The 25910-nt window shown below is 49.9% G+C and overlaps 1 protein-coding gene and 1 non-coding gene across 17 annotated transcripts in view; one reads left to right on the plus strand and one right to left on the minus strand.

The window, feature by feature from the left end:
* GAS7 (growth arrest specific 7) overlaps positions 1-25910 on the plus strand; it is a 195769-nt gene that overhangs the window by 124823 nt on the left and 45036 nt on the right. For 15 of the 16 annotated variants that reach the window (XM_022596192.3, XM_089900345.1, XM_089900347.1 and 12 more), the window contains one exon: positions 19135-19215. The exons of the other annotated variant lie outside the window; for it this stretch is intronic. In XM_022596192.3, coding sequence (XP_022451900.1) covers positions 19135-19215 — 81 coding nt within the window. The remainder of the gene's footprint in view (positions 1-19134; positions 19216-25910) is intronic. 16 annotated transcript variants of the gene reach the window in all.
* On the minus strand, positions 15046-15118 carry TRNAL-UAA (transfer RNA leucine (anticodon UAA)). The gene has a single exon. It is a non-coding gene; the product is annotated as a tRNA-Leu (tRNA).

Consider the following 25910-nt stretch of genomic DNA (forward strand, 5'->3'; position numbering starts at 1 on the left):
TTTACACCATGTACAAATGTAAGGAGTTTAAAGCCCAATTTACATTTGTATTACCTTGCTTTGGCTAATCTGCTTATTTTCAAATCCGTTTAGGATTTTCTGCATGGGGATTGTTACAGGGCTGCTCTGCTGGGCTGTGGGGTACAAAATCAAACCAGAGGCCATCTCCGCCTTCAACGACTGCAGGTGTGATGGAGTCAGAAACACGGAAACCAATGAGTGTTTCGGGTGTTAACGTGCAAACCTGCAGGCCCAAGGAAGGGGGTCGCCAGCTTTATCTGGGTGTCAGACAAATCTTTGAGAGCAGGGATGCGGGGTCCTTGCCTTGGGCGTTTTCAGCTGCAGTGGCAGCACGAGCAGAGGGGAGGCAGCAGGGGGAAGGCTGATGTGGCTGGCGTGGGTGAGGAACAGAGGGGGGGACTTGGGGGTCTGACCCACTAAAGACCCCAATGGGGCACCGTGAAGAGTTGGGGCTTTGCCCTGTGGGCGTGGAAAGCGATGGAAGCGCTGGCTTGACATCCTCAGAATATTGTAGCGAGATTGCTCGTGCAGCAGAATGATGGGTTATAGGATGGTGAGCAGGAACCTGACAGGCTCGATGAGAAGAGAAGTAATGAGGTCAGCTCCGTGTCTGTAGTGTGGCCGGAGAGGAGGAGATACGATCTGTCAGACGGGATGTGGCAGGTCCAGGAAAGAAGAACGCACAGATTCCTTTTCTGCCTTGTGTGCCGGAGCTGTTCAGTGAGAACAGGGGACTTGGAAGGAATGGCTTTGGAAGAAAGAAGATGATTCCACGTTGAGCATACCGTTCCTTGGGGAACATTCAGGGAGAGATGGGCAGTGTATGTTGGACAGATGGGTCTGTGACTCAGGGGTCGTCATCTGGGCTAAAGATGAGGCGCTGGGGAGCTGTGTGGGTGCACGGCATGGTGGGCAGAGAGCAGGCTGGGTTACACCCCCACTTGTCCCTTGGCCTGACTCCGTTTTACAGGGACCGACCTGCGCAAGCCCAGGTAGCGGCCTGGAACTTGCATTTCATCAGCAGAGAACTGAAATCAGGAGCGTGCAGGAGGTCACCCAGGGCAAGCCTCCAGGGGGAAGAGAGCCCTGCAGAACCATGCTTAAGGGAGGGGCAGAGGGGGCTCGGAAAGAATCGTCAGAGATGTGAGGCTTCCAGGAGCAGGCAATGTCCTGAATGGCAAAGGAAAAAAGCTTGTCAAGACAGACTGAAATACAGGTCAGATTTATGGTGGGGGAGGGGATATTGTAAGTCTTTGGGGAAAGCACACATTATTTAATAAATGGTGTTGGGCCAGATGGCTAACAGGGAAATTTTGTTGGGTAAGTTAATGCAATGACACTATTGTTTTCGTAGAAACTCAGCAAGGCCATCAGAGCATGAGACTTTGGGAGGCATCGTCCCCCCACCCATCTCCCCTTATCTCCTCACAGTTTATGGCTCTCTGGGGCATTTTGTCAGGCAGGGTGGTACTGAGCTCAGGCCCCAGGGTTCTGGTATCAGGAAGTTGCTTGTGCTGCAGTGCTCCGTTCCACCCAAAGTTGACTCTGTTGCCAAAAATGAGAGTGTGTTTAGTTTCTGGTTATTGAGCTATTATCAGTAGCCAGCCTATTCAGGGACCTAAGCTAGTGTTAAGCGGGACCTCTTACTTGCATAACAAATAACTGCATTTCAAGAAAATAGCACAAAGTCGTTTTGTTCCATTTATCATTGGAAGCCCAGATATGCACATTTAATCACTTAACAGCGATAGGGTCAGAGATATTCAGATCTTCTTTTGGGAGAGATGCTGGCTTTTCAGATATTATTTAAGATATATTTTTACAATTTGGACCTCGAAGGGATATTTCAAGCCAGTAACGAAGGCCAAGCTTAGTTTTGCTTAGTGTATGAGTCAGTATTTTATCTCTTACATAGATGAATCTTTATATACTTTAAATCTGATAGTTTCATTTATCTGTCTTTCATTTCTAAAGAAAGAGGATCATTTGAAGAGGGTGCCTTAGTCCTGTTTCCCGAGAAAGCAGAGCCTGAGGCAAGGATTAAGTGTTAACACCTTATTTGGGAGGTATAAGCCCAGAATGGTGAGGGTGGGTGAGAGGGGGAAGAGAGGCAAAGGAAGATGCTGGCTAGCCTTGACAGTGAACCGACAGCCAGCGGGTTGCTCAGCAAGTGTGTTCGCTTCTCTGGAACCAGGTTTGCAGAGAAGAGTCATGCCTTTGAGTAGTCCACGGGAGAGCAGAGGTGTTTTATCTCCTCACCTCCTTCTCATCTCCTGTTTCCCACTGGCCACGCTTCTCTGCTTGGAGAGCCATTTCCCCCCACTTTGGGGTGTATCATCTGACCCCCAGCAGCCTCTTGGAAAGCCTTATTCCACCCCCACAGAGTGATGCTCCAGCCAAGCCCAAGGCGGATGGTCAGTGGAGCATGGGTGAGGTACCAACCAAAATAGGAGGAGGCAGTCGATGGAAATGTGAGGAAGAGCCCATTGTCTGTCCCAGTCTGGAGGCTCCTGTCCCACTATGTGCTGGGCTGTACATCTCTCTCCACTGTCAGGCCTTGATGACTTGATTATTTACAGGGTTTTGGTGGCCAATGACTTTTACTCAGTCATCCTAGGGGGAACCTTACAAATCATTGAACACAGCAGTTGGCAGTCTACAGCCCTTGGGCCAAATTCAGCTTGCAGCCTGTTTTTGTAAATAGAGTTTAATTGGAACACAGGCGTGCTCTTTTCTTTTTTTTTTTTTTTTTTAATATATATTTATTTTAATTTTTGGCTGCGTTGGGTCTTTGTTGCTGTGCGGGTCTCGTTGTAGTGAGCGGGGGCTACTCTTCGTTGCGGTACGTGGGCTTCTCATTGCCATGGCTTCTCCTGCTGCAGAGCACGGGCTCTAGGCGTGCGGGCTCCGGAGCGCAGCCTCAGTAGTTGTGGCTCGCGGGCTCTAGAGCAGAGGCTCAGTAGTTGTGGCACAGGGGCTTAGTTGCTCCGCAGCATGTGGGATCTTCCCAGACCAGGGCTCGAACCCACGTGCCCTGCATTGGCAGGTGGACTCTTAACCACTGCACCACCAGGGAAGCCCCTCTTTTATTTTCTTATTGCCTAAGGCTGCTATTGCCCAAAGATGGCCGAGTTGAGTAGGGTCCATATAGCTCACAAAACCAAAAATGTTTACTCTCCGGCCTTTAAAAGAAAAAGTTTGATGATCCCCAGCCTAACAGATAGAACCCATTCATTTTACACACGAGGAAGGGAGTCCCCCATGGGGTAAAGGGACTCAGTCAAAGTTACCTGCCCATTCAAAGACCAAGCTATGCTTGGATCCCCTGTCTTCTAATCTTTTCCTTTTTACCTCAGTATACAGGAGGATGGGCATGGGGGAGGGCAGTGACTTAATTTGCAATAAGGATAACTGAGTTCATGGATTAGTAGCAAAAACAATCCGAGATAACTTTTATTTTTAAGGTAAACACAACCATCTTCTGAGAGCATCAACTGAAACCCAGGAGAGCTGGGAACTGTTTTTAAGCTCTTTTGACAAAGAATTCATATGTATAAATGTTTCATTATGTTTGTGAGCCAAACGTGGAGGATTAAACCAGGATCTGAGCTTTTGGATTCATTTACCAAATAATAGGCACTTTTCTTGATTTCTGGTTTTACTTTTTCTTTAAATGAGTAGATTCCCATTTAACTTTATTACAGCAGGAGCTAATGTGAGTTTCTGGATAAGTTTTCCAGTAGAACCCTTTTTAAAAGCATTCCTTGAGCTTTTCTTTGTTACAAATAATTGGAATACTTGAGAGAGCAGCCCTGATAATTCTCAGTTAATAAAAGTTGCCCTGAGAAACTTCTGCACCCAAAAACATGTCTATTTTCATCTGTCCATCTGTGTTAAACAAATGTGAGACTAAAACGATGCTTTTATTTGGCACATTCAGTTGATTGAAATAGGTGTGCGTGTGTGCGTGCGTGTGTGCGTGCATGTGTGTTCATGTTTTTTATTTTAGCTGTATTATTTTTCTTTAATGGACTCTTTCTTAATGGGAAGCTGTGAGACCTTAAATCTTACTATTCATCTGTTTCTGTGGGGTTGCGTTTTTCCCTTCCAGAGAATTCATTTTAATCTGTAATATTAAGGTAACACTTTAGTACACAACACATCTCTCATTTCTCAGCAGCTTTTAAGCAGTTTTACATCCTCCTGGAATTTTGGCAGGCGCCAAGTGGGTTAGAGAGTCATTCACGCTGCCAGTAAGTTGAAGTCCCATAAAAATCAAAACACAAAGGAGACAGAATTTTATTGTTTGCTAGTGTTACTTTGAAAAAGACGACTTATTGGTCAACAGTGTAAAAACTTTCCTCATTGGATGTTAGGTGGAGTCACCAGTTAGCAGCAAGTGGTTCAGATCCGAAATAAAATAGAATGTATGGCATAGGACCCAGCAGTTCCACTCCTAGATATCTACCCAAGAGAACCGAAAACGTGTCCACACAAAAATTTATACATGAATGTTCATAGCAGCATTATTCATAATGGCCAGAAACAACCCAAATGTCCATCAGCGAATGAGTAGATAAACAAAATGTGGTCTGGGAATTCCCTGGCAGTCCAGTGATTAGGACTCCATGCTCTTACCCACAAGGGCCTGCATTCAATCCCTGGTTGGGGAACTAAGATCCCACAAGCTGCTCGGTGTGGGCCCCCCCCCCCACCAAAATTAATATCCGAAACAAAATGTGGTCTGTCTCTGCAATGGGAAGTTATTCAGCCATAAAAAGGAAGCAAGTACTAATGGGTACATGCAACATGCCTGGGTGAACCTTGAAAATATCGTGCTAAGTGAAAGAAGCCACACACACAAAGCCGTATGTTGTGTGATTCCATTTATATGAAATGCTTAGAATAGGCAAATCCATAGACCCAGATAGTAGACTCGTGGTTCCAGGGACTGGGGAGAAGGGGTGACTTCTCACGGGTAAGGGGTGTCCTTTTGAGGTGATGAAAATGTTCTAAAATTAGATAGTGTTGACGGTTGCACATCTCCGTGAATATACTAAAAGCCCCTGTAATGTATGCTTTTAGAGAGTGAGTTTCATGGTATATGAGTTATATCACAATAAAAACAGGCATATAGAGGTAGGTGGGCGAGTTGGTGACTTTCCTGGTGTCCTTCCAGAACAAGTCCTTAGATGCCTCAGTTGGGCGTTCCTTCTGCCCAATTCCCAAACTTTAGTGGGCATTGAAGCACATAGGGAGTTTGTTTAAAAATATTGATACACAGGTCCTGCCGCAGACCTACTGAATTGGAATCTACTATTTGGAGCGAGTAAAAATTTCTGCTTTATATCTTAATTGTTTTCTGATAGTCACCACCTATTTTTGACGTCTAAGGAGACAACCAGATTGATGATGGCATGGTCAGTGGATCAAATATTTTGACACTGAAGAGTCCATTGAAATCCAGTTTTTCTCTTTTGGAAACTCAATGAGAAAATACAATTTTCTTCGAACAAGTAAACATGCATTATAGTCCCAAGGTTAAATAAATGGTTTATGGTTATATAACCATAAACCATTGTAGTTAAAGTAGAATCTCGTGGAAAAACTACTTGAAGACAAATAACTCAATCTCACAGTGACAGGATATAGAATGAGAATAAAACTACCAAGAAAGGCCCTTCACCTGGTTAATGTTTATACTCTTGTGTTGTCAGGGTAGCAGACTTGCAGATATCTCTAGCCTTTATTCTTGTCTACATAACAGGATGTAGTGGCAGTTCTTATCATTTCACAGCTTTTGAGTCAATAGCTCAAAAAACATTTTTTTTTGAATCTCAGTATTTTTGCCATTAAAAAAAAAAAAGACGTATGAACTCTGGTTTCAACTTTGTTTCTAGCTGCAACTAAGTCAAAGGATTTGGGGCTTCTACTGTTTTCATTTTCCCATTCTCTGTAGCACTCTGACATCTAGACATCTGAACCCCATCCTTGCCTTCAAGGAACTTAGAGTCTAGTGAAAGAGTTCTAGGCCTTGGAGATGTAAGAAAGCTGTAAATTTTTTCTTCCTTCATATTTCTCTTCTCTGGAGAACATTATCCCGGAATGTCCTAGCTTGCCTCTGCTTTGCTTAGGACATATGTACCAGTGTAGAGTCACCTTGCCCTCATCATCACTTTGCAGAGCCCAGTGGCCTAGTGAGTGTGGTGGGATCGGATTGTATCCAATGACTAATCCAGCCCTATCACGCTAATCCATCCATATAAAGTGGTAGAATCTTTACCAGGCATTAGATCGACCTGTATTCATTACAGGCCAAGAAAAGTACAAGGTGATCGTGAGCTGTGTATCCATAAGGAATGACGTTTGCTTGGGTTGAACTCTGGTGTGTGATGATTGCATTTCTAGGGCAGTTGTAGTGCCTCTGGTGGCAGTGGGGCAAGGCAGGGTCAGGACCTCTAGATCCAGGTGAGCTGTCCTGCAAAGATTCAGGTAGAGTACATGTCTCACAGTGGATTGTCTTGAGGCCAGAGGCTGTCCACAGAAGGATTTTATTTTGTGTTCACCATCCTTAAAGATGTTGAATGAGTTGCCAACATTGAAAAATTGGGAGATTTTTCATACCCACCCAGATACTTGTCTCCTTTTGAAAAATTGTGAGGTATGGCCACATGCGACCCGCCTTCCTGCCTGAACACCACCGGGTGGATCTGAGCAGGTTGCCACCATTCCTGATTTTTCTTCTACTCGAGTCTGCTTCATGCAAGCATCTTACATGTTCAGTGCTTGTGGGGCCTTGAGCTTTGACCTGTGTTTGGACATAGCCTCATGGCTTTACAGCAAGTATTGCAGGGGAAAATTGGCATTAGGCATAAAATCAGGAATCTATTTTATAAATGCACTTGGAAGTAAGAGATTATGAAAGGGGACCAGGCAAGAGATGAAAGAATGGGGAGAAAGGACTGACCGGTCTACTTCAGGAAGAACTTTCAGACTCATCTCATACTCTGCCTTATTCCTGGAGCTTTTATGTGCACCCGACCTATTAGTGCAGGAAGCATTGCCGTTTGGGGGCTTCTGTAAAGCCTGTGTGTGTGCGGGGTGGGGGTGGGGCAGTGGGAGCATGTGGCCGCAGCAGGAAGTTGGGGTCCATAGGGAAGGGCAGTCTGGACAGATATAGCCATCAATGCTGTTTAAAGAGTTGGGTCCCACGGAGTCAGTGGAACTCCTGGCAAAAATGGAAATTATCCATAGGTTATATTCTGATGAGTGAGTGGGCCAGGACCACGTGAATGGATTATCAAGCCACAAGTGTTTGCTCAATGCCTTCTCTGTGCCCGTCTCTCATTATGCACTTGGATGGCTCCTTGCAGGGGTGGTGTGGGAGAACACAATGCAAATGGCTTCGAGAACGCCTCCCAGTGGAGATGAGATTGTTAAAGGAGACTTTCCTCGTGGGTTGCAGTCCATTTTCTTTCCTGCCTGAACAGACCTCTGCGGGTCCCTTCCGGCTCTAAAACCCTGTGCAACAGGGAGTCGCCACACCGCCGTGTTCATCACCCACCACTGCTGGGGAACGTGCCTCGTACGGAGAGCTGGCGTGGTGTCCCGGCGATCAGATCTTCACTGTTGGAGGAAGGTCTCAGAGCTGAGGAACAGCTTTTTTGTAATTTCAGTCCAAGATGGATCCCAGAGTAGGCAGTGCTCTTCCAAGAGGTGTGGGAGGAGGATGGGGTGAGAAGTTACTGGCGCGGGATGAGTGTTGATTGCGTGCGCTCCCCGGCAACGGGGTGCTGGGCTGGGCACGGGGCTCTGGGGGCCTCCCCTGAAGGGTCTTGCTGTCCTTGGAAGGTCACGGGCTGGGCCTTGTACCCAGCGGGGCTCCTGGACATTCCTGTTGAGTGATGCGCTGCCCTCTTGCCGGCTGTGCTTATTAGCACCTGTGTACCCAGCCCGAGAAGAAATAGCCCCTGTAATGGGTGAGAGCAGAGGAAGTTACCGAGCGGTCCAGCACAGGGATGGACTGTGGGAAGAACGTGCTGGAGGGGGATTCTGCCCCCCGCCCCCTCCCCAGACATTCAGCCTTAATGGCCCTTGTGGGGATCTAATGGGGGTGGGGCGGTCTCGGGGACTGGGGATACTTGGGGTAGGGAGGTCGGAGCAGAAGCGGTTTTCCAACTGGTACAGACGTTTTTCACTGTTTGAACAACCAGTCTGACGGCACTTGTGCTCTGCGTGGCTGCCTGCTGGGACATGTACTAGGGCTGGGGCTTAGTTGTCCCCTGGTCCCTGGTGGTCCAGTTCCTTGCTCCCCCTCTGGGCCCTGCCACAGACCCGGACCCTCTGCTTCTGAATCCCTGGACTCCTCTGTCCAGACTTTCTGGCCCCCAGATCAACTCCATAGGTTAGCGTGACCTCCATCCCTGCCTCCTACTGTTCCCAGCCAGCTGCAGCCTTTTGAACTGTGTCCCCCCCACCCCCCCAAAGGAAGTTTAAGTCCTAACCCCTAGGACCCTTGAATGTGACCTTGGATATAGGGTCTTTGCAGACGATCAGGTTAAGATCCCGGCGCTTGCTGGGCCCTCATCCAATATGTCGGATCCTTACGAAAAGCGTTTTGGACTCAGAGACAGACACACACAGAGGGAAGACGATGTGAAGACACGAAGGGAGCCCATCTATGAGCCACGGAATGACCGAGGCCACCAGAAGCCAGGGAAGAGGCCTAGAGCAGATGCTCACAAGCTCTCAGAAGGAAGCAATCTCGCTGACACCTTGGTCTCAGACTTCCAGCCTCCAGAACTGTGACACAGTACATTTCTGTCGTAGTCGAAGCTGCCTAGTTCGTGGTAGTTTGTTAGGGCAGCCCCAGGAAACCAATACATTTCCCACGCCCAGAGTAACATGCCGTTGTGGTCTCTTTGGGCACTGCTAAGCCAAACAAGCGGTGTTTTGTCCTCCGCGATGCTGTGGACAGGAGCAATCTGTCATCTGTGTCTCAGAACACCTGGCCTACGGGGCAGTTAGCACCAGCAGCAGGAAGGGTGGCCCGCCTTCCTGTTACGTTGCCAACCTATCGCCAGCCGATCAGTGAATGTGAGGTATGAGCTCCGGCTTAGAATAGCTGCCAGGGTACCAGAATGCCAGTAATTCCAGGAGATGTGCGTGCAGGAAAGCTTTAATACAAGCTGCAGAAAAGAGACACTTGTTTTCTCTTTCCCATTTAAGTGGATTTCCCACTCCTTTTTTTTTTTTTTTTAATTGAAGTAGAGTTGATTTACAATGTTGTGTTAGTTTCAGGTGCACAGCAATGTGAACTGAGACACTTCATAAAGCAGTTGATTTTCCGATACTTGTGATGCTTCTCTTGAACATACCAGAGAGGACTTGGCTGGAGGTCATGTTCATCTCTGGTTTAAGCCAGATTCTAGGTGCATTCCCAGCAATCCTGGTCTTGAGCCCCCATCTTGAAAAGAGAAGGTTGGGCTGCTTTGGAAAGCCTTTCAAGCTTTGTATTTCCTAAGGACAGAGCCCTGTGGCCATGCAGACAGGACCCAGCTCCCGGCCACCACCTCCCTCTGTCCCTGATTCCTGCTGCCTGGGGTGCCCTCCACTCTCATGACACACCATTGCATTTAGATGTGGAGGGAGATAACTTGTACGCAGGGGTTCTCCCTGAGCAGTGGGATTAGGGAGGATTTTTATTCTCTTTTGATTTTGCCGTTTTCCAGTGTTTTCTCCCTTGGACCTGTATTACTTGTACAAGTAGGTAAAATTAGCTTCTCTGAAATAGAGGAGCGGATGGGAGCTGAGCACCAAGGTTCTCTCTTGCTTCGCCTTCCCCAGCACGACATCCCACCCTCCTCGGTTTCTCTGGAGAGGTGGTCTCGTGTTCTGGGGATCCTTCTGGGGCTGAGATGCACAAACTGGAGCCTGAAAGGCCCCCGGTCTTTTCTATATGGCACAAAGGAGCATCCAGGGATGCCGGGCCACGTGATCTCTGCCACAGAAGGAGGTGTGTTCTGGGCTGGGAGTCAAGGAGACCCCCATCCCCTCCTCCCCCTCCCTTCTCTTCCTCTCTGCCACGGATAAAGACTTCACATGCTTTCTGCTGCCGGTATGTAAAATTAACATGTGCTGATGGGGGAGACACTGCAGAAAAGGTACGGAGAGGACAGAACAGGGGCACAGCCTTGGGAAATAGGACAGAAGGGGCCAGGGAGCACACAGTGCCTTTGGACACCACGTCCCCACCCAGCTGGCTCAACTCTCGTGCACAGAGCGTGAATTCCTCTTACCAGGTGTGCAAATGCGAAGCCTTCTTAGTTAGCGGGCTTCAGGGATGGAGAGGAAATCCTCAAGAGGCTTGCGTAACAGCCCAAACATTTGTGGTCCCGGAGGATTTCTTCTTTGCTCTCTCAGAGCATCTGCCCCGTGAGGTTCACTTTTCTCTCTCCGCATCTCTCGGGCCAACTTGACTATTTGCCGCAGTTTTCAGCCAACAACACCCGTTCAGAGGAAAGGAGGTGAGCAGTGGATGCTTTCAAGTCAGGAGTAATTCGTGGGTTGGTTTGATTGTTGTACCTTTCAAAAAAAAATATTTTTTATAGCCCTACCTCCAGCCGCTGGAGGCGGGGTGAACTGTTGCAGAGAATGCTCTTCGTCCTTGTCTTTCTCTACGTCTGTGGTTCTCAAAGTGGGGTCCCTGGACCAGCAGCGTCAGTATCACCTGGGAATTTGTTAGAAATGCTGTCTCTCAGGCCCCACCCTGGCCCTCCTGAATCTGACCCTCTGGGGGTGTGCCCTGCAATCTGTGGTTTAACCAGGTCCCCAGGTGATGCTCATATGCTCTAACGTTGCAGGAGGCTGCCTCTGCCCCCAGCATTTTAGCATTTCCCTAATTGGATGAGGCTTTCAGGCTTCTTTGCAGAGAGGTTTTCTTTGTTTGCTTTTTTTTTTTTTTAAACTTACTCATGCACTTTCCTAAGGAATCTTGTTTCATTCAGCTCTACCCATTTCTTCCCCATTTTGTGTAGTCTTCTCTACCCGGAATGCCCTTTCTTAATGTTTGAGGAGAGCTCATTTTGCCCAGAACTTCTATACCTGTTTTGCAGTGTTGGTTCTTTGTGCCTCAGGGGCTGGCCAGCCTTCCTCGGGGTTCCAGCGGCCTTGGAAGTGCCTTTGTGGCCGCACCTCAGGGAGATGATTGCCTATTCCTATTTCGCAGAATAACCAGAGCTCTTTCTGACAGTTTCCTCTGGTTTGTGAAAAGCAACACTCTCAGTGATCTTGAGCATTATTTATAAAATGTAAAGTCACACCTTTTACTGGAAAGTCTTCTAAATCTGGATTAGCAGTGCAGAGCGATTGAAGTCCATAAATGCTGAGTTTCTGAGAAAACAAAACAAAAAGGTGACATATGGGTGGAAAATACCACTTCGTGGGTAGAGAAGCTTCTGAACAGTTGAGCGGTGTGATTTTTTTTCCCAGGAGAGGTTATGGAAGTCCTACTTCAGAAGTCACAATTCAGCCTGGTCACAGAAGGAGATTCCAGATGTGGATCTAATGGCCTTGAGGGTGGCATTGACCGTTACAGGGCAGTGCATTTGGGGGATTGTCCAAGGGCAGGGACTACCTTGTTATAGGAATAGAAGCCCACCCAAAGTAGCTTATGAAAAAAGGACCTTTATTAGAAGGATATGGGGCATCTCACAGAAGCCCCCGCTTAAGGACTGGAAGGAAAGTCAGCCGCGTTGTTTGTCCTGGGTTTCTGGGATCTCCTGATGTCTTATGCCCATTTCTGGGTCTGTTTCATACATATTTTTCTCTGCAGACTTGCCTTTTTTCTTTAGTAGCCAGTTAGCAGAAAATGATCCAGTGGGTGAAAAAAATAGTGTCTTGTCATCTTAATTTGCACTTCTCCAATTTTTTTTTTTTTTTGCGGTACGCGGGCCTCTCACCACTGCGTCCTCTCCCGCTGCAGAGCACAGGCTCTGGACGCGCAGCCTCAGCGGCCATGGCTCACGGACCCAGCCGCTCCGCAGCATGTGGGATCTTTCCAGAACGGGGCGCGAACCCACGTCCCCTGCATCGGCAGGCGGACTCCCAACCACTGCGCCACCGGGGAAGCCCCACTTCTCCAATTTTTGAGTGAGAATCAGCATCTTTTCTTCCTTATTGGTCATCTGCAATTGTTTTTCTGTGACCCACCTGTGTACGTTCTGGGCTCTTTTTGGATTGAGCAGCTTGCTTGATTTCTACTTCATACTATGTGAAGGGAATTGGTGACCCATCTGCTCTCCCTGCCCCTTCTTTGTCTTTCTGTTGTCTGTTTATCTTTTTATCTACACACACACACACACACACACACACACACACACACACACTCACTCATCTTTAAAGTCAGCCATTGGCAATGTAACTAGACTTGCTTCTGACAGTGCTTTGAATTGAGCCTCCATTCATTCCTCAAACGTCTATTGAGTGCCTGCTGTACCGGGGGCCAGGGAGACAGAGATACATTTATTTGATACAGTCCCAGACCTTAGAGCACATCTCTGGGAGGATCGGATTTGAAAGCAGGTGTTACAGCTGAGTTAGGAAAACCTCATCCAGCTCCCTAGCTGTCAGCTCCCTGAGGGCAGGGATGATGCTGTGAGCTCTCAGAGCCCCTCCCCGGCCTGGTGCCTGTTCATAGGGCTCAGAAAACCTAAATGATGTTGGCGGAGAGCACGTAGGGCTGTGAGTGTCCCAGGCTTTGATTGGATAAGATTTCCAGCTGAGAATATCCTGATGGCGCTGACCTGTCAGCTCTGTCCATGCCAACCACCTGGGACCAGGATTGCATAAAACCCTAAGGACTCAGTTGTGCTAAAGGGTTTGTGACAGTCACTGTAATTCATAAGGCTCCCTCAGGAACTAAAATAGGTAACAAAGCCACGGAGTCAAAGCAGAGGCTCTTGGGGACAGATGTTATGAACCTGATATTTTTAGAACATTGGGGTAGACATGACATTTTGGAGGGTCCCTTAAGTTCCCCTACGTTGCTCTCACACATCTTGCTTCGTACTATGCCTGATCCCGTGTCTGATCGCTCCCCTGGGGTTTTTTTTGTCTCATCCAGGTACCTCCCCGGCTGTGGCTGGTTCCCATCATGGTTTACTATGGACTCTACCCGTTTTTCTTACATCTGGTTAACCCCTGAGCCTGCTTGTTAAAATGCTGACTTCTGGGTCCCACCCAAGACCTGCTAAACCAGAGTCTTCGGGCGCAAGGTCTGGGAATCTGTAGCTTCAGATCGAATGATCCTGAGGAGAGACCAAATTTGGGAAACAGACCTGGAGCTTTGCTTAATAGCTGTGCTTAGGGTCTGGATCCTGAGTGTTCAGGCTTTGATGTGATAAGATTTCCTTCTGGGGACCCATGTACAGTTTTCTCAGCCATACAGCAGGGCTCGTAATATCTGTGAGCTGGCAGTCAGCTGCCCATACTTGCTGGCTCAATGACACGACCCCCTTTTTCCTATGTTGCATCAGCCCTCATCATTCCCCAGCCCAAGTTCAGGGATTCCCGGTGTGTTTGACCGAGTCTACACCCTATGAGGAGGTTGGTATGTCGGGGATCCTAAAGGGGTTGAAGGACAGGCTCGGGGTGTTCCAGGCGGACCACCCTCCCTACTAGAATTTCTCTGGGAGCTTCCCACCCTACACTTTCAGGCCCTTTGTGCAAGCTGGAGCCAGTCCAAAGCTTGGCTCAGGCCAGTATCCAATGGCCAGGGCACTGACGGGGCTGCTGCTTCATCCATTGGCATCACCAGCCTCTGTATCATCTGTAGAGCGGGCGTCAGGGCCCCTGCCCCGCCTGGATCACAGGGCTGCATAAGGGTTCTGTGGGCTGCTGTGCGGCGACCCCCCTGCAGCTCAGACATGCTAACGAAGACCTTCTAGCACCTCTTCCCCCCAGCCCCCGAGAGGGAGCCCTGCCCTCCCTCTCCCTTTGGGAGCTGTGTTCTGTGAAGGCAGGAAGAGGAGGGTGGGGCAGGGAGACAGCTGGTGGGGTGGAAGTTGGGAAACAGAGAGGAGGAAGGAAGGAATGCAGAGGGTTTTGTTTCATTCATATTATTAGTGTTGTTTAATGTGTTTGAGGGCTTCCTCTGTCTCCGAGGCTGTGCTGGAAGCTGTATGTGCCCACTGACTGTGCACCCCAGGACCACGAGGCTGCAGTCGTGTCATCCCCCTTTACAGTGAGGAAACCGAGGCCGAGTAGTAAGGGGTGGACCTGGGATTCGAACCTCTGTCTGTGTGACACCTGAGCTCTTAGGAACATCTCTAGGCTACCTCAGAATATTTGAGGGGTGTTTTAAACACCCGGTCCAGGTTCCTTTCCACTTCTTGCCTTTCTTGTGCCAGTGGAGTCCTGGTGTCCCCAGCTCTCCTCTTCCGCAGTGCTCAGGGGAGGACCCCAGGGCTGTGTGTGCTGCCTGAAGGCTGGGAGTTGGTGGGGTGTTAGCTGCCACCTACTTACCCCCATCCCCACCCCCCAGGCTTGACTCCAGCCAGCATTTCCCGCTGAAGACCTCAGGTCTCCGAGCCTGGGGTCCGTGTTTGCTGAAGCTCAGGAAATAGACTAGATTCTGGGGCCAGTGGCCGTGGTGCAACCCTTCTGGGCTGCCTGAGACTCAGGGTCTGGCCCAGGCTCAGAAGCCCTCCCACTGGTGATCAGACATAGACGATCCTGCAGAGCAGTTCTTGCCCCTGCAAGAGGGTGTTGTGTTTTTTCGTTTGTTTGTTTAAATGTACAAGGCTATATTTTATTCAGTTAGGTACAGTATTCTACATATCTCCATTTTTCATGGAATTTGTTAATCCTGTGTTTCAGTTCTTTGATGTCATTTTAAAAATTTTGTGCCTGCTTGATTTTTCAGTTTTGACAGAGGTGCTTTAAAGTCCTAGTTTTGGAGGCATGTCCACTTCTTGCAATTGTGAAAGTTTTCTTGGCCACACCACATGGCTTGCAGGATCTTAGTTCCCTGACCAGGGCTCGAACCCGGGCCCTCTGCAGTTTAAGTGCAGAGTCCTAACCACTGGACCGCCAGGGAATTCCCTGCAAAAGGGTGTTTGCGAGGAGCTTTTGCGTCCTTCTGTTTCCACATGCTCTGTCCCTGCCAAGGGCATCCGGGGTGTGCGTGATCAGGACCCAAGAACCCAGTTCCTCCTAGGCTGGTACCTGTGGCTATTTCACCTGATAGCCAGTGGGGGCAGCAGAGAGCTACTACTCAACCAAGAAAACTGACCAATCATGAGCCAGGAGTCCACTGGTGGGTGGGGCAGAGTGTGGGAAGGGGAGGGGGAAAAGGGTGGGGGACAAAGCTCACAGATTCCCCCAAGGCAGATGAGGTCCAGGGGCTCACTGACTTTCCCACTGAAAGCTCGTACCTTGCAAAGCATGAAGGATGTAGTCTTAACAAAGGGAAACGAAGTCTACAAGTGACTCTAAAGTTAATAACTCCTGCCTTGCTTACTGTTTTTTAAAAATAATTATAATAATAATTATTCTTATTTTAAGGAAGGGGCGTCTGTGCTCTGAAATCACATTTACATCACTTTCCACCTTTCAACTATACTCTCTCTTTAAAAGTTTTATTCTACATGGGCAGCCACTGTAATCCACTGATGGGGAAATGGAAATTTCTGGCTTCTCACGTGGATGGCTAGAATAGCAACCTCCCTTGGTCCGATTTGATCCACGGTCAGCAGTCAGCTCATTTGTGTGTGTATCTGTCTCCCCTGTTTTCAGCGGAAGAGGTTCGAGTTGAGTTAGAGTTGCCTTTAGGAAACAATGTGTTTCTCCTGAATTGGGTCGGACGGTCAGAGGCTTTCCAAGCACGGGTTTCACTCCTTCCACCCTGTCCTCACTGGCCCCCACCCCCCACCCAGAGCCTTTGGGGCCTGCATGGCAGTGACTGTTAGCAGTCTGGGTGGTCACCTGGAATGACCTAGCACCCCAGGATGGAAGCCCAGAGAACGCAAGGGGGCCTCAATCCAGGGTAGCCTGAGCCCCGAGCTGCCACTTCAGTTTTGCTTTGGCGCTATCGGGGAGCCTGGTGTGCTGTAAATAGATTAGGGAGTCTTTTATTGAAAAAGACCTGGAAATGGTTTCCTGCCTGTGTGTGGTGTGGTCATCTGGGGTGATTTTTCCTGCTGTCGATGAGGTCACTCAGCCAGAGCCCCGGGGGCTCTCTCCAGATGTCCGCCTGGCCTGCCCCATGCTCACAGTGGCTTTGTATTTTGGGCTGACCAGAGCTGGCTAAGACCAGGAGGTGGGCTGGGCGGAACCCTTCAGGCATCTGCATTGTCCCTGATGGAGTCCTGGTGGAGGTTGGATAGAGAGATGGCGATACAGGAGAAGGGATTCCTGCCTCTGGGGGCCTGTGAGTGACCCAGGCCGGCGAGTACAGGGCAAGGGGCCTTCCTTCGGGCCCTAGCATCTAGAGCGTGGTTCTGACTGCAGGCAGCATCCCCCTGTGGTTTCAGAGCCTTCTCCCGCAGTCCGCTGGGAAGGCTGCATGGAGGAAGAGGCGTTTTAGTTGGAACTTGGCAAATGAACACGATCCTGACATCCAGGGATGGTGGGGGCAGGAGGTGGTGAGGGTGTGTAAACAATCAGAGCAAAGACATGTTCCGAGACCAGCAAGTGAGTTACCTGGGCTGGAGTGAGGTCAGTGGGAGTCAGTGTGGACAGACAGACAAGGTTGCTGTGCTGGAGCCTCGCTGGCCGAGAGATGGGCGTGGGGATGACAAAGCTTGGACTTTGTTCTCTGTGCCTTGTTGGAAAGGAGGCGCAAGGGGTTCTTCAGGTGAGCGCTGACCCTGAGTGGGGAGACACGTTAGGGGTGAGGTGGAGAGGAGGTGAGGAAAGTGATGGAGGGGGCACCTCCAGGCCCCAGGAACTGATTGCATGTGGGTGGTGGGACCTGGGAGGAGCTGGTGAAGCCGTGGAGGTTGGTCCCTTGAGCCCCAGGGGGTTGGGTTGGAGGGGAGAGCCTGAGCTGGGCGCTGTGGATGTGGAGACAGCAGTTTGGCCTCCAGGTGGGGTCGATCCAGCGGGCGGAAGAGAGGCCTCTTTAGGAAGGAGATGGAGGCTGCAGGCCACGTCTGGTCTCTGCTGGAGCCCAGCTCACTTTGTAGGAAGGCTGTTTTCTCATCTGAATTCCCCCCCATTTCTACATCCAGCCTCGCTAGTCTGTTTGCTTTATTTAACTCTGATAAGGCACTTACTGTGTGCCCTTGTCATCCTAAGCACCTTACATGTACTAACCCATTTCATGCTATTACAGCCCTAATTAGGTACCATTTTTATCCCCATTGTACAGCTGAGAAAAGCAAAACACAGGGTTAGATGGCTTCCGAAGGTCACTCAGCTCCTGAGCGGCCAGGCCTAGGATGCTTTCCACTGCCCTCGGCCTCAGAGCAGTCTGGTGGTCTTCATGTAGATTCTCCAAGTCTTGGTGTGCTCAGCACCAGCCCGAGCGTCCCTCCTCCTCCAGGGAGGCTGCCCTCTGGCCACCCCTCCTAGAAGACCCCTCTGCTCTCTTGTTCCTGGTCACATCCTCCCTGCTGCTTGCCTTTTGCTCACCCTCCTTTTTCTCTCCCTTAAGACATGAAGGGACCGTATTACCACCCGACTCCTAGAGCCATAAGATCCTAAAACCCAAACAGTAGATCTTAAGGTTTTGAGACCACCAATCAAAGCTGGAGGGCAAGAGTATTGGGGCCTAAAGGACCAGTCAGCCCGACCCTTTCATTTTAGATGAAGAATCGGAAGACCAGAGAAGTAGCGTGACTTGCCCAGGGCTGCACAGCAGATAAGGGTCAGAACTGAGGGCAAACCGCAGTTCTCTCGAATCTTAATTCACAGAAGCCATTGAAAGATTGTGTTAGTTTTTGCTTTAAATATTTGAGACAATTGAATTTTCAGTAAGAGAATTTTGGACTAAATAATGTCATATCCATATATTGGACTAACTTTAAAAATAACTTGATGCTAAAAGCTTATAAATGGGCATTTGGCATGGACACAACAGCTGCCTCGGGTGGGTGCCATTATTGATCTCATTTTACAGAGGTGGAAACCGAGGCACCAAGGGGACGATTAGCTTGGTCAAGGTTAAACTGGTGGTGAGAGGCAGAGCTGGGATTCAAACCCAGGCATCTGTCTCTAGACTCACTGCTGTTAATAGATCCTAACCCCTGTGCTATCCGGCCTTTTTAATGGTTTTGGAAAGATACCCACAGAAGTCCATAGATGAAAAGAATGTACAGTATGATTTTGTTTTGTTCCAAAGATGTACATAGGCCTAGAAAACAAATCAGCACACAGGTACCCAAATGTTTAGTGATGACCTCCGAGTTGTGGGACTACGGATGATACTTTTTCTTCTTTGCACTTTTTTCTACATCATCACGTTGTAAATAGTGAGAAAGTATTATTTTTATCGCTAGATAATTTTATGAGAAGTCTCTGCTCACAGCAGTGAGATGGGTAAAGTAGCGTTTGGGGGATGATCATATAGCTGCAATCTTAGCTTTATTTCTGGCTGGGTATTGGAAGAGAGAGAAGTGTTCAATCGGACACAGCAGCTGTAATTCACACGAGACGTGGAGTTGTAGAACCAGGAAGGAAGTCTCCGCCAATCACCCAGGTCTCTGTACAGACCCCCGGCCAGGGCTCCTTCCTCTGGGCTTTGGGGTTTCAGATGACAGTGGGCATTTGGGGAGTGATGCCCGGTTGATAGCTGGGGTTCCAGGACGAGGGACCGAAGTGGAGATGCACGAGTTGGCAGCCTCGCAGGAGGAGAGGGGCAATGGGGACTTTCACAGGATCCCAGCCAGAAGGCCACCTCCTTTTGGTCCCAGCTGCATGGAGAAGGGTCCCCAGCAGAGAGAAGCTTTGTTGTCATGGGAGGGCAGGAGAGGAGATGGATATGGGAGCAGAAGGCGGACTCCTGCTTCCCGGGTTTAGGGAGGGAGGTGACCCAGTTCTGCTCTGCGACACTCGGAGCTTCTGCCCTAGCAAATTCTCAGCACGATTGTGTTTTTTTCTTTCTTTGACCAGAGACCACCTGGGAGCGTCCCAGCAGTTCTCCTGGGATTCCAGCCAGCCCTGGCCCTCACAGAAGCTCTCTGCCTCTGACAGGTACCGTCCACGCACTACTTCGGGGCACCTTGGGGGCCGGCTGGGAACCACACACACCTTCAAGGGGGAGGCCACGGCTCTGGAGCCTGGGCCTGAAACCTGGCTGCGGATCGTACGGGCCAAACCTAGGGAGGGGTCTAGAGAGCTTGGAGGCCCCATAGCCTGTTGCCCCGTGGGATGGCAACACTCTAGTAGTGCCGGCAGCAGCTCTGGTCCCTCTCACTCGCTCTCAGGTGCTCAGGGAGGTGGGGGGTGGGCATGGCTGGGTGAGGTGAAGCGTCAGAGCTCTTAGCTGTCTGCCAGTGTAGGGACCCAAACTGGGGGCAGACTCGGTCCATGTGGTTCCCGAAGGCCTCAAGGAATAGGAGTTAAGGAGGCAGGTGTTTACAGGGCAGCTTTCAAACAGAATGTCTGGAAAGCAAATGGATTCCTTGCAAGGATATGAGTTCTCCATTAGCATAGGTAATGAAGCAGTGGTGGTCAAGGCAGACATTCCTGTAATAGGTGGAGGGTTTATTACTCTTAGGATACATCTCATTCTGGGATCCCAGGAGGTGGGTTGCAGGACACACCAGTGGGGAGAACACCTTCTGACTTCTTGTGGATTAGACCTTGCATTAAATGTCACCTCCTCTGAGAAGCCTTCCTTGATGGCTCAATTTACAGTCCTCTCCCATCACTCTGGATCCCCGCTTCCTGCTGTTGCACTGCCCTCAGAGTACTCCTCCCTGTTGGTTGTCACTCTCCCACCCCAGACTGTAAGCTCCCCGAGGTGGGGACTCTGTCTCTCCTTTCGTGGACTTCCCCGTCTCCAGTGGAGCCTGAGCTTTGAGTGAATTCACAAACGTGGTGTGTAAACCTGGAATTTGAACATCAGTAGCACTGACAGTGTGGGACAGAGGAGGGGAGGCATGGGCTGGGGGAGGGGGGTTGGGCAAAAGCAGCAGTGACATCCCCTGCTCACGTGGAGGGGAGGGGAGATGAGAGCCCCGTACCCTTCTCGGAACATGAATAATTTACCGAATGCATCACAGGAAACCAAAGGAAGAGCTGAAAGTCATAAGAGGACTCTTAAACCCTGGATTGGGAAGGGAGCCGTGCCCAGTGTGAGTGGGTCAGGCCCCACCTTTCCCAGTGGGGTGTCTTTCAGTCTCCTTCACCACTGAGAAATCAAAGTGGGATCCAAGCACGTTATTTAGGGCTGTGAAGATTGCCAGCCACAGAACTCAGAACCCAAGTGGTGCAGAACAGACCTGGAGAATCAACTGAGGTCTGGGAGAGGGGATTGGGGGGTTGCTTCCCACGGAAAGTTCTTCTAGACTTTTAAAATGTTTTTATTTATATTTGTGTGTGTGTATATGCATGTATACACACACACACACATTTTTTTCGTTAAATTTTTAAAAAAGGAACCCCCTGTGGGGCAGGGAAATGGGGCATTTCCTCCCGGTTTCCTAGGGATGCAGCCAGTGCTACATTCTCAGACCAAGTCCTCAGAAATGGGGCCATTCGTCCTTCCTAGCTGTCATATGACAATAGGCATTTCCTGGCACGCTGCCTTGTCTTTTGTTGCTGTTCTTGTGATTTTTTTTTTTAACAATAGAAATGGTAGTGTGAATAAAGTGAGGTGTGGCCCTCTATCCTGGCTGGCTCCAGGCCACCCAGACGCTAGAAAGAAAACCCAGGTGTCTTTTCCGGCCAGAGGGATCCACGGAGCATGACACAGGCAGGGGGAGGCTGGGTCGTGTGAGATGACAGGTGACAATGGCCCAGCCTGCCACCCTGCACGGCTTGCTACACGGGGCTGCTGAGGCTGGTTAGGGAACTTGCCCTCTGGGTCAGTGGGGTCACCTCTCCAAAGCCTGCTGTCACTGGCCCCAGCAGCATCCTCTTGGTGGGGCCATCCCCCAGAAGGACTGAAAGAAGCTGGCTCAGGTCACCAGCCCAGAGGCCCCGGCGTGACAAATTCCTGCCTTCACGTCTAGCACGAGAGCCACGATAACCCAGCACTGCGCTGGGTGCCGGGGCTCTGAGGGGCTGAGAAAGGTGGGAGATGGTGGAGAGGGTCAGATCCGGGGATGAGAATTGCGAAGGTGGCCAAGGCATCAGACAGACTTAGGTGGACCCCCAGGGGCCGTGGGCATCTGCTTCCCACGTCCCTGGGATCCCAAGTCTGTCCATTTCTCTGTGAGAAAGGGCTTTGTAGTCAAAGACAGTTGGAAATCCTGTCTACTCTCTTCCCCTTTGGAGAGCACACATCAGCTCAGAGAAGGCCTGAACTGAAGACCCCGTCTAACTTGGTGCTTCTGTCCTTGTGTGTGTTTGTCTGCGTCACACGTACATACTTGTTAAGCCTCCCTGGCTCTAGTGCAGTGGTTGTCAACTTGGGGGTGATTTTGCCTTCAGGGGACATTCGTGGCTGTCACCAGTGGGGGGAAGAGCTACAGGCATCTAGTGGGTAGAGGCCAGGGATGCTGCCGAACGTCCTACAATGCACGGGACGGCACAGCCCCACAGTAAAGGGCCGTCCAGCCCCGCTCGTCAGCAGCGCCGGGGTTAGTAGAAGCTCTGTTCTAGAAGGACTCAGAACCTCGGCTCAACACTGCTCTCTGTGGGATGATGGACGACAGTGAGAAGCGGCCGCAAAACATGCAGGACCCCAGCTCATTGACTCTCAGACCCACGTTTTGTTTCCCAGTTTTAACATCTTGGAAATCAATGGCGTATCCTTGTCTGATTGGAAGCATCTTTTTTTTTTTTTTTTTTTCTTTCTCAGCGGTACTTAAAATAAGGGTGCCTCTAACAGTCAGTGATGTCTTAGGTTTGTGAAATTGCAACTCCTTAGACAGGGGCCTCGGGCACACCCCTTCTCCTTGCCAGGCCTCACTTCGTCCATTTGTAAATGGGAGGAAGACCACGGCTGAGGTCCTGTCCAGCCCTCCGTGGTTATGATTTGTGGCCCTCTCTACCCTGGGGCATGAACACACGTGTCAACTCTCCATCCACCCTCTGGGATGGAAGCGAAGAGAACCCACCTGTGAGGGTATAGCAGGATCCGAGGTATTTTGACATCATCTTTTCTGGTTTTTGAACTGAACCTTCTGTCTAAAGAATAGAAGAATAACTGTGTTGGTATTTCTCTCTACAGGAGAGGGCTAGGATTTTTCCAGCCATTCTTTCGTTCAGTTTTATAAGCAGCTTTCAGGAGATTGAATTTTATTGTGGGGAGAGAAATAGACTTGATGAAGACATGAGGTAGCTTCAAAAACTGACTGTCCCCATCCTTGGGCTCCCGGGGCTGTGGGCACCTTGCCTGGAGACCACTCAGGGCCCTGGATCTCAGCCTCTTTTGTTCTGCTTCTGCTTCTGCAAAGCAACAGTGGTGGACTTGCAAACCTTTTCATTCAAAAAATATGCCAGACGTTGTTCTCAGTACTGGGGATACAGCCACAGACAAGCCAGTCCTTGTGTGGTCCCTGCTCCCGGGAACCTACATTCTAGTGGCAGAGTTGGACAAACAGGCAGACATGGAATACGTCAGATGTTCGTCGCATGGGCAGCAGGACAGAGTGTGTGACTGGGGCATGAGGGGTGGCCTCAGTGAGGAAGTGATGTTTCGGTCAAAGCTTTAAAGACACGGAGAAGACGGTATGTGTGTGGGGTGGTGGTGGAGTGTTCTAGGCCAAGGAACAGCTAGTGCAAAGGCCCTGGGGCAGGAGTGACCTCGGCATGTTTGAGAACAGAAAGCAGACCGGTGTGGCTGGGGTGTGGGGGACAAGAGGGAACATGGTAGGCGATGAGGGGAGGGGAGTCAGCAGGGACCAGAGGAAGGTGTTGGGATTTCATTCTGAGCGTGATGGTTGGGATGGGGGTGAGAGTGAAATGCAGTGGAAGTGTCTTGTCTTCCTGGGAAGCCGCCTTCTTGAAGCAGTTGGTTAGCAGTGGTGGGGTTGGGGGTTCCCTGCAAGGAGGTGGGGGGCGGTAGTGGTAAGGACGATGTGGAAGGAAAACTTGACCACATTTATTGACCACAAGCATCCCATATGGTCGTTCCTGAAGATCATGGACAAACAGGTCAAAAAGAACGTGGGCGGGAACCACAAATGAACCCAGCCAAGCCAAGCTTAGGCAGGTCCCCTTTGAGGCGGCCGAGGGGTGGAGGGTTTACCCATGGGGCTCAGGGTTACTTTTGAGTTGAGCTTCTGGAGGGAGTTGGAAGGGCCACCCATGAACAGGACCGGTTCGTTCTTCTCAGTGCAGGTTTGTCAGATGCCTGAAGCACAGCCAGCCAGGTTACCAGCTGGGGAGAGAGATCTGGAAACACACCCAGTGCCCCCACAAATGGGATTCCACTCTCTGAATGTTGGGGTCAGCACTGGGCCCAAGACTTTCCCTACGTGGCTTCCTCTCCGATCACAGTGGGACCTGTGTTTGTTCAGTAACTTCATTGGAGCCATTTAATGCCAGCTTTCTGGGGGAGGTCTACATAAGTCAACTTGAAACCCAAACAGGATACCGAAGGCGCTATTCAGCACGTGTTAAAAACCTTCTTTGGGCTGGTTTAACATACACTGTAACAGTAATGATTTATATGGAGAGAAATAGTAACAGACATATGGAAAGAAAATACGAGTGAAAAATGAGGTTCTGGGATTTTCATGTTATGCGTTACTGGGTAACACCAGATGACACCATAGACCAGTTCTGTCCCCTAGAACTTTCTGCGCTAACAGAAATGTTCTACATCCACACCATCCAGTATGGTAGCCACTGGCCAGCGGATGTGTCTACTCTGCCTGAGGAATGAATTTTTAATTTTATTTAACTAAGTACTTTTCAAATTTTGGAATAATTTTAGGTTTACAAAAAAACTTGTGGAGACAGTACAGAGAGTTCTTATATACCCTTTACTCAGTTTCCGCTAACGTTAACGTTTTACATCACCGTGGTCCAGTTGTCAAAACTAAGAAATCATTGTGGTACAGTATTATTAACTAAATTGGATTTCATTCGATTGCATCAATTCTTCCAGTATTGTCCTCCTTCTGTTCTAGGATCCCATCCTGGGTACCACCCTGCATTTAGATTCTATTTAAATTTCACTTGTTAGAATTTGAATAGCCACCTGTGACTAACGTCTGCCCCATCAGACCGGGCTGGGCAGGTGTGGAGAGTAAGTTCCTTTCTGAGCTTCTGGGCCTGGATGTGCGTTAAGTTTGCATTTGTGTTTCCCTTTGGGATGGAGGAAATCTATCTCAATTTATCGAGTTCCCCTGGGAGTGGGGACGTCGGGGAAACCTGGGTTCCGAGGCTGGCTTTGCCTGGCCTGGGGCCTGACTCCGCTGAGGGCTCATGCTTGGAGAAACAGCCTGCCTCCAGGGAAGCCAGGTCACAGGGGAGTGAGTTCTGAAGTCGATCAGGGAGGGCCTGCCTTTGAGTCTGGAGTCTGTGCAGACAGACAGCTGTGCTTCCCCTGAGCAGAGCTCCCCAGGAAAGGGGCTCCAGAACCCAGGGCCCTCACCCACATACTTTCTTCTCCAGATCAGGAAGCCCCGGCTACTCCCACATAGGAGCCAACAGGGACTCTCACCTACTGCAGAATTAGCAAGTTACCAGGCCCAGGGTGGCTGCCATGGCCCTCAACTAGGAATCGCTGTTGACCCCAGGGAAGGCCATAGGGGGCCGCCTTTCCCTTTAGGAACATGTGCCTGTTGGCTGAGGCCCCAGGGGCCCTTACAAAGGCCTGTTGAACCTTTGACGCCCTGGAGAATAATAGATGCAGGTTTCCAACTCTTCACACCCACCACGCTCACATGTATTGTGAGTTCTCTTTGGGGGAATACAGTTTACATCTTAGACAACCAGGGAGGCAGCAGGGATTGGGTAGCCAGACAGAAATTTCAAGACCAGAAGGGTTTCCAGACCAGAAGCCTATAAATGTAAAACCACTCCCCTAAGCAGACCCCGGCAGATGCAGCGCACACCTGGGAAGGTGAATACGACATAGAGCATCCTTCCAAGGCTCCACAGGGTGTGGTGGGGCAGTGAGGCAGAGACAGTGCCTATTGTGCTTTCAGAGATGCCGAGTACAGATCTGGCTCCGGTGTTTGCCTTGGTAGCCTGACTTCAAAACGTGCTTTCCAACAATCCCGGCTGCGTTTCCCAAAGTGGGTTCCACAGTACCCCCTGCTTTTCCCGCCCCCATCCGGGTTCTTTGTCTATGTAAGTGTGGACTACCACACTGCTTCCTTGATTGAGATTCACAGAGCATGTCAGCATATTTTAAAAGGCCTGCCGTAAAGAAACCAAGTTAAATCTGAGCAACAGGGGGCATTTGTCCCAGACTCTTCGGGCCGTCAGACTCTGCCCTTTACTGTCACTGCAGAACACTTGTAAGGAACGTCCTGCAGAATTGGTGGTTGTTGCATCACATGCCTGGGGAGGGGCTCCGTTCCGCCAGGCTTAAATGTCGTAGCAGGGAGGGAAGAAGGATTTCCAGAACAAGGGCCCTGGAGCTCCCAGGTTTCTTCGAGTTGAGGAAGGAAGTTACTCGTCTATTCCAGAGAGAAGGGAGATGAGGCTGGACCCACAGGAGGCAGAAGGAAGGTGTCCAGAGCTGATTTTCTCGTTTGGAAGAAGAAAGTCTTGTCTTTGGAGTTTTTTAGAGAACAGAACCTAGACAGTGGGGCTTGGAG

The sequence above is a fragment of the Delphinapterus leucas genome, chromosome 19, assembly GCF_059928025.1.
Source record: "Delphinapterus leucas isolate spDelLeu-1000000601 "Yukka" chromosome 19, BTC_Dleu_Yukka2, whole genome shotgun sequence".
Classification (NCBI taxonomy): domain Eukaryota; kingdom Metazoa; phylum Chordata; class Mammalia; order Artiodactyla; family Monodontidae; genus Delphinapterus; species Delphinapterus leucas.